The 8,328-nt window shown below is 40.3% G+C and overlaps 1 protein-coding gene across 1 annotated transcript in view; it reads left to right on the top strand.

Annotated features, from left to right (window-relative positions):
* The first annotated feature begins 295 nt into the window (after positions 1-295).
* epha6 (eph receptor A6) overlaps positions 296-8,328 on the top strand; it is a 163,601-nt gene continuing 155,568 nt past the window's right edge. The window contains exon 1 of the mRNA XM_028393127.1: positions 296-374. Coding sequence (XP_028248928.1) covers positions 296-374 — 79 coding nt within the window. The remainder of the gene's footprint in view (positions 375-8,328) is intronic.

Below are 8,328 nucleotides of genomic sequence, written 5' to 3'. Positions count from 1 at the left end.
CGTCAAAGTTGCTAAGGAGCTAAGTGTTTCCCACTTTGTCTGAACAGCTGATTGCAGTTAAGATATTTTCACGAGTTTATTAAACAGCCGTCCGTTCTGCGTCGTCGCTGCCGCCGCCACCAGGTGTAAGGATGGACCGTAACGCGGCAACACACTCCAGCCGGGATCAGATGTGAAAAAACAAAACAAAAACAAAAAAAGCACACAACAAACAAAAGACCTGGACCAGTGGATCGGTGCTTGTGGATGATCCTAACGCGTTTCTGTGTTTTCTACGTCTTATGTTGCAGCAGAAATGAGTTTTGTAAAGAGATTTTTCCTCGTTTCACTCTTTCTTGGAATTGTCCTCTCTCGCTTCATCTGCTGCAACCAAGGTAAGACTGACAGAGAGCGTCACACTTATAATTGAACTGTAACAGTTTATTGCATGTTTTGGATCAGGCTTTCAATCATAATATAAAATACATGCAGTCTAGGATACAGCACTTGTACTGTCCGACCATAAATGAAGCTGGCTGACAAAGGAGTTCACGCAATAAACCGGTTACATCTCCAAATCATCACTCATACGCTGCGTCCTACAACCCAGACACACAGCTAAGGAGAAGTTTGACATGTTAATATCATTTTTGCACTCTTCAAGGTGACACAGGATCAAACACATCAAAAGACAACAGATATTGTAGCTGCGTATCCCACTTACTCTTATTACACTCATACTAAGCATCCAGATTTCATTTCTTCTTATATTCACAGAATGACATAAAACACACTTTTGTATGAAATCCAGCTGCTTAAATAGCAAACACTGGTACAGCTTTATTTAATTAAACATTCTGCTTCACACAGACAGCGGAGCAGCCCGGAGATTGAATCATTAAGTGTGTGTGTGACAGGGTGAGATATGTGCCTGTTTGAGGGCAGGCTTGCATGTCTGTTTTGTGCTGTGGGTGTTGCAGCAGACACATGCAACAAGCTGCCAAAGATGAATTTATTCAGTGCCAGCGTGTGCATGTGTAAATGTACTTGTTTGTTCATATAGTGTGTGAAAGAGTGTCTCAGTGATTGTGTACACTCCTACATGTCTTCTTTGCTGTCCTTATATATGATCCGCAATTATATACGTGTGTGTGGGTCTAGTCTCACACTTTGTTGAGTGTGTGTGTGTGTTCCTTTGCAGTTCCACATGCACACACACACACAGCTTCTGCATCACTGAGGTTTAAAATAGTCTTATTGATTGTGCGGGATACACAGTGGGATCTGCCCCCCCAGGTTATATTTTATTGTTCTCTCTGTTCAATAAGAGCGATGCTACTCCCTGTTCTCCTCGACAGCTGCTACATAACAGCCTCACGGTGTGTTTTTCTCTGCCACAGATTGAATGATTGAACTGATGTCTGCTTTTTCTACTGTACTTTTAGTCTCTCATATTGACTGGTCTGGGACCTCAGCGAGAGCATTTTGGAACAGCTGAAAGTGATGACAAGTGTCAGATGTACAGACACAAAGGTCTCTCACATTATTGCTTTGTCAGATTAACATCAATCTCCCAATGCTGTCATCAACACCCATACTTGGTTTTGGTGGCAGAAAAAAAAGAAGATATAATGGACAAAACTCAACCATTACACATGGGGGTTGTAGTGCTGATCAGTGCTTTTGGACTCAGAAACTCCAAAAATTGGGGATTTCACAGACAAAATTGGGTTAAGATGTAGGCTGATAGGAGAACAATAAAAAGAAGCGTCTTGCTCTCCTTTCCTGTCACAGAAACATATCTTAAAAAAACATATTCAACTGGGACTGCAGGCAGGTATTAACAAAACCCCCACACCACACTCCATCAATACATCTTCTTCCATAATCTTTATTTTTTATTTCCCATTTTCCCTCACCTTGTGAAGTCAGCAGCGGCTATATTTATTTTAATGAACTTTCACAAATCTCATTTACTGAACTAATGTCTCAGGCTGTTGTAGAATTCTCCTCAGTAAAGGATTGGTTATACACAGTAAATTGGGAGATGATGTCTTTGTTCCACACTTTTGATTTTTTTCAGTTTTTTTTTTCCTTTTAGTTTTTTTTCTGAGGCATTAAAATCATCAATCAAAAACTACATCCTGTGTAAAAGAATAAATGTAACAAGAGTTTGATTGATTTGCAGCGATCAAACTGATGAAAGCACCACATGTTGATGTTTTTTTCGCTGGTAAAACGCGTTAGACACTGGATCTCAAAGCCAGTCACTGCCCTGACTTTCTTTACTCAAAAAGGATGCAGCTTTGCAAACAACATGAAAGTAATTATTCAATACTTTGCATTGATTTGTGTGGACGCCTCATTGAGGGTTTTTTTTTTTTGCTCTCACTGGCACCTCCTGCAGAGGACAAATATTACCACTATCAGACAGAGGAGATATTCACCAGCAGCGCTGTGTCAAAGAAAATCAATCAAGCAGCAAATCCAAAGCAGCCGCAGAAAATGTTAACTCTGCACCTTTGACTCACAAGCTGCTGTTTGTAAATTGTTGTCATTCAGGGAGATGATTATGTATGCACTCGAATAAGCTAAAACATAATGACCAATGACAAAGTCATCTTAGATTTATCTTAATGTGTGAAAGCATAGGTAGCCATGTGTAGCTTGTAATGTTATTTTAATGTCTACCTTTTTATTGTTACAGTAGGTGGAGAGCATGCTGCTTTACATTCTTTATTCACATAATGTACAAGTCGTACATTATGTATTATTGTAAGTGTATTATTACCGCTCACAGTTGAATGGAATATTACTTACTAATAACTTGAATTACCTGGTTACCATGGCACTGATCAGTGGGTGGGGTATATATAGGTGCAGACCAGTGGTGGTTATAACTGATTACTGCATGCCCCTTAAAAAAGTGCCACATACACCACCGTCATCGTCATCTCTCTTTGATGTTTGATTTTTATTGTACGTGAGAAAATCTGATTCTATGGATTGCCAATAAAAGGATGAATCCTCTGCAACATTACCTGTAGGTTTCCAGGGCTTTTTGTGGGGGACTTGGTTGTGGTGGTTGCAGCTACTACCATTGCTTAGTATTGCTAAGCGTTGGTTGCATGTACAAAGGTGGTAGACCTGTCTACCTAAGCAGCCAGCCATTGATCAGAAATAGCATCTACCAGTAAAAGGACTGACTTAGGCCCTTTATATCATTTAAAGGGTTGAATTTACATAGGAATGCAACTGTATTAGCTACAGACAACGCAAACCACCTTTCGTATAGAAAGGTTACAGACATGCAGATCCAATCAAGAATCAACCCCCCCCCCCCAAAAAAAAAGATGGCATGGAGTTGAAAATTTAAGTACATCTAAGTAACTAAGTAGCATTTAAATCCCTGAGGTATATGTAAAGATGTAAATGTGTTTATTTTTGCTGGAAAATTGGTCATTGAAGCAGATTGACTTGCTTTTGTAGCCAGCCTAAGGTGGTCCCTTGAGGAAGTGCAGTTTTTGACACTTCCACATTGGCCTCATTTTTCCATTTGTCACTTGGTTGTGAGGTACACGTTTGAATAGTTTCACCATAATGAAGTGTAATTAAAGATTATCTCATGTTGTAATCTGTGATGTCGGTCCAGGAAGAAAAACAACTACCACTGACTGACTTGCACCATCCTCAGCTTCAGTATTTGACCAGTGTTTGTGTCTTATTGCCATGAATTCCCCTCTGCTAATCTCTGGTCCAAATACTCTCACAGCCATTATCAGATCTAATCAAGCACATTCACAGATTTGCCTTGCTGCCATGTGTTTGTTGCTGAATGTTTGATCTTGGTGAAGTGTGAAGGCGTGTTGAAAACCCTGTCATGCCTGTCAGGTTGTCTCTGTTACGGATAGTTTTCCATTTCACAGCATATCATCTCCTCCATCTGTTAAGGGGCCATGCACTTTGTTTACATCACTACATGACAATGTACAATGCTCAGTGAAACACTCACACCATTACTTACTAAAAATCCAACAATGTGGCTGTTGTTTGCTGTTTAACAAAACTTCCTGTTTACCATCATGTAGGAAGCTTGCAAATTAAAATGCTTTAAACCATAATGATAAAAAGGAATTCCTGCTCATTCTCCACAGCAGAAAGCAGTAGTTAAAAGGTTTACTGCCACCTCACTCGCTGTAAAAATCCTTTCAATGTATAAAAAACCCAAATGATGCTTTAAGAGAAAAAGTGGGTTCCTGCCAATCTTTTTTTATTTTTAAAGATTGTACTTTAGTTCAGAACTGCCTCATTCTGACAAAAGTGCCCTTGAAAAGTCCTTGCTTTTTTGCAGCTTTACATTCTGTACTTTAAGTACACACTTCCAGTATCGTTGTTGTCTGAATGCCTCCACTTCTAATTTACATGAGTAACACTTGAGGAGACTGCCTTCAGGTGTGTTGTTAGGGCTGCTGCTATTTTGGGGTGTTTGTGTGGCCTGCGAGGGCTGTAGGCCAGACATGAGATGTCATCATTCTACTGGAGCTCCATATATTTATGAGTTGGCCAGCTCATGTTCTATTTATATCTAACCAGTGAAAATCCCAGAGGACCCTCAGCTCCAGGCAGGGTCTGTGGGTGCCTCGCTGAAAGATGTCTCTATGGAGAAAGAGAGAGGGGAAGGATGGATGGATGTGCATACGCAGGTGCTTCTAGTGCGCATTGGCAGGTAACACTATGGAGTAGACGCTGTGCATATTCAGCACCCTCACCAGGCATTTTTTTTTGTTCAAGGCATTAAAACGGCTGGTGTGTTTTGCGCCCTCCTGCGTTTTAGTGACTATAGTGCATGTAAATATGTGCAAAAAGTGAATACAAAAGTGATCGCAAACGGAGACAATGTGTTAGATTGTTGGCGGACTCATCCCATATGTGTTTGGAACAAATTTTACATGTTTGGTTTTCATGCACACTGGATACATTTACAGCTATGTTTTTGTATGACAAAAGTTTGCATATTGTTAATAAAGCTGACATTACAATGCAGTGAAGTTTTTCTTCAGTTGTCATCTCAAACTGTATTGTCAGCTGAAAGCAGTGTCAGCACACCTCAGGTGTCTCATTTTCAAAGTTTTCGTAGTTTTTTTTTCATAAATCAAACACAAACTCGTCTGTGTTATATATACAGTTTGGTATACCATCCATCCAATTTCTGAACCCGCTTTGTTGTGTACTACAGGATCACAGGGTGCAGGCTGGAGGCAATTTCAGCAGTCAATGGGTGAGAGGCAGTTTACACCCTGGAGAGGTCACCCGTCTATTCATAGAGACAGTCAATCAGTCACACTCAGGCCAATTTAGAGTTCCCAATCAGCCTAAAAGGCACATTTTTGGTGTGGTAGGAAGCCAGATTACCCAGAGAAAACCCACACAGGCACAGGGAAAATGTGCAAACTTCACACAGAAAGACCCCAGCCATTCGACCCAAGAACCTTCTTGCTGTGAGGCAGCAGTGCGATTACCACCATGTCACCCAGTTTAGTAGTAACAAGCTTTGATCCAGCAGTGCAGGTGTCTTCACACTGCCTCCCACTCTAATGTGCATCAGATGTTCTTTATATATGGTGAAGTGAGGTGTGAATATATTCACTGCAGCAAACTTACAGTAATTAGGCTCTTCTCCAGAGACTGTGCTGCATACCTGCCCACAGTAGCATAATAGTGTCCATTAACACTGCTGGCAGTGCCAACTCTTCTTCCAACACTGACACTGCCACCAGCATGGCACAGACTGGGCATCAGAGGGCAGAAAAAGAGTCACAGAGACGTGGCAACCAAACTGAAACTAGTGGAAGAGGAAAGAAAGGAGGAAGAAAGGAAAAGATTAGAATAAGCATACAGTCTTTAGACAGGATGGTCAGTCAGTAGAATAATTACTACATTTTCATATAATCAATGTCCATTTTCTACACTTAATTTCAGGGTTTTACAGTGTAAGAACAGACATTAAATACGTTGCTATGTTGCTAATTGAATCAACTAGAGATTCACAGGCAAGTTAATTATCAACACACACGATACTCTTCTTTACTGTTTTTACTTTACTGTTACTATATTGTTTTAGAGGTAAATAAAAAATGTGAACATTTATCCAAAATATCATATCATGTTAGTTTGTGGCATTCAAAAGTCAATCAAGTCATACCTTTTCAAATATGAATTGTCTCACTCCTTTTTTCGGTTCCTTCCTTTCCTCACTCTGAATTCATTAGTAGCCAGCTGTCTGACATGTTCATGTGTGGTGTTTGGATTTTTATATGCAGCGTTACATTGAAAACTTTTATTTCTCTGGTAAGTCAGGAATTCGCCCCCTCCATTAACCTTAGCGGCTTATTGCGTTGACTTCTCTTTTTGCAAATGTCACAGGAGTTTTGTTGGTGAAGAATTGAGTGTTAAATGTGTTGACTTAATAGAGCAGCTCCTTTAAAAAGGTGGGATATATTAGTCAGCAGGGGAACAGTCAGAACTTTAAGTTGATGGGTTGAAAGCCTAAGTTTAGGGATCTGAGTAACTTCAATAAGGGTCAGATTGTGATGGCTGGGTCAGAGTGTCTGCAAAGCCAGATGTCTTGTTATTCCTGCTGTTCAGGTTAATATCTGGTAGTTTAAACAAAGTTTGAAGAACTAGAGAACAAGTAACAAGATTGTAGACTAACAATGCTCAATGCTGTGTGCATGATTTACCTGATAAACAGAGCAGCAGGGGAGAGGAAAGCTGGTAAAGGCGTAAAACAACACACAGTGTGTCTCAGCTTTAATTAAAATGAAGAGATGGATGACAGATATGCACCTTTTTTAACAGTAAGCAAACTTCACGGGTTCAAAAGAAACATATACAAAAGTCAAACACAGCCAGAAAACATAACATGAGGTCGATATTTCAGTCCTTGAAAACAGAACATGTGCTTCTCTGGAAGCAGTGTTCTCTTGTTTTGTTATGCCTAACCTTGACCAGTAGGTTCTTTATGTCTAAATCCAATTAAAAACAAACCTGTGACCATGGGTGAAAATGAAACAGCTTGCAGTGTCATGAGAACATGAACCCAGAACTTTTGAGTAAACATCTGTATCCCCATCATGCCTAACCTGCCTCCTGCCTTTCGCAGCTGTGTTTAACATCACATGATCGGATGATGGCAGGCAATATGATCATGTTTCTGTTTGCATGGATTATCAATCAAATGAGGTTTTTTTTTCTTTTTGTGAGGACATGTTGCTTAAACAGCATGTTTAGTAGCAACCTCTGCAGGTTATCTTCTGGACATGTTTGCACAGGCTTCTACGGCCTTGCTTGTCGGAGTATTCCAGCCCTTCAGTGTGCGGCTCAGTGAGCGGCTCGTGCTTTGGCCATATGTTTAGTGTTGTTCTGTCTTGTGAATGACAGAATTGAGTTTGAGCCATCACTGAAACACACTTTTTTCTTCCCATGCAAACGTCTTTCTTATCATCCACAAGACTTGTGCTCCTTAGTTTTGTTTTTATGTTATTCATGCAAAAACATGAATAACATCTTCATGTTTCTCATACGCCTGCTTTGTATTTGTCAACACTGTCATCGCGCGGGTGATGGATTTCTTAACTCTTGGATGCTGTAATACACCCATTTGGCGTGATCCAAAACAGGTGTTGCATTGTGTCACTAGAGTGTGTCCCATTCCCAGTTGTGTTGGAGATTGGGGAGCGAAGCATATAGTTGTGTATGACAGACATGCACATAGTAACACGCAGGCACAGCAGATGCTTGGGCAAACTCTGTCAGCCAGTCAGCCAGGCTCCATCAGACGTGATTCAGAAAAATTTCTGCTTCTGCCTTGATCCCTTTTGAATACACTCACAGTGTATTACATTCCTTTTTGTGTTGGCATTGTAATAATCACAAAATCACAGCATTGAAACTGCCCCACTGATGCACATTCGGTTGTAATAAGCAGCTATCATGGAGTAATGATGTTAATGGAGATTTATTCAGGAAACATTGTCACTGATAAGGATCTATGTTAGTATAATGAGCCCTCCAAGGACTACTTACAGAGATCGCAGTGGACGTCATGACTGACACTTCAAATTCAGTCCTTATCTAAGCAGAAACAGCATTTATGACTTGAACTCTGAGTATTCTGACCCTTTAAGATCCAAATCTGGCTGTTCAAAGAAAGGTGAAAGGAGGATTTTTTTTTTTGCTACTTATGATCAGCCTCAACAATGGCTCTCAGAAAAGTATTAGTTTTAAACCTGTCTCTTGAGCTGGCTGTTGATTTTTCCTGTCAGCAATCTCTCCACTCCTGTTCTTCTC

The sequence above is a fragment of the Parambassis ranga genome, chromosome 21, assembly GCF_900634625.1.
Source record: "Parambassis ranga chromosome 21, fParRan2.1, whole genome shotgun sequence".
NCBI classification, from domain to species: Eukaryota; Metazoa; Chordata; class Actinopteri; family Ambassidae; genus Parambassis; species Parambassis ranga.
This window is presented reverse-complemented; position numbering and strand designations above follow the sequence as displayed.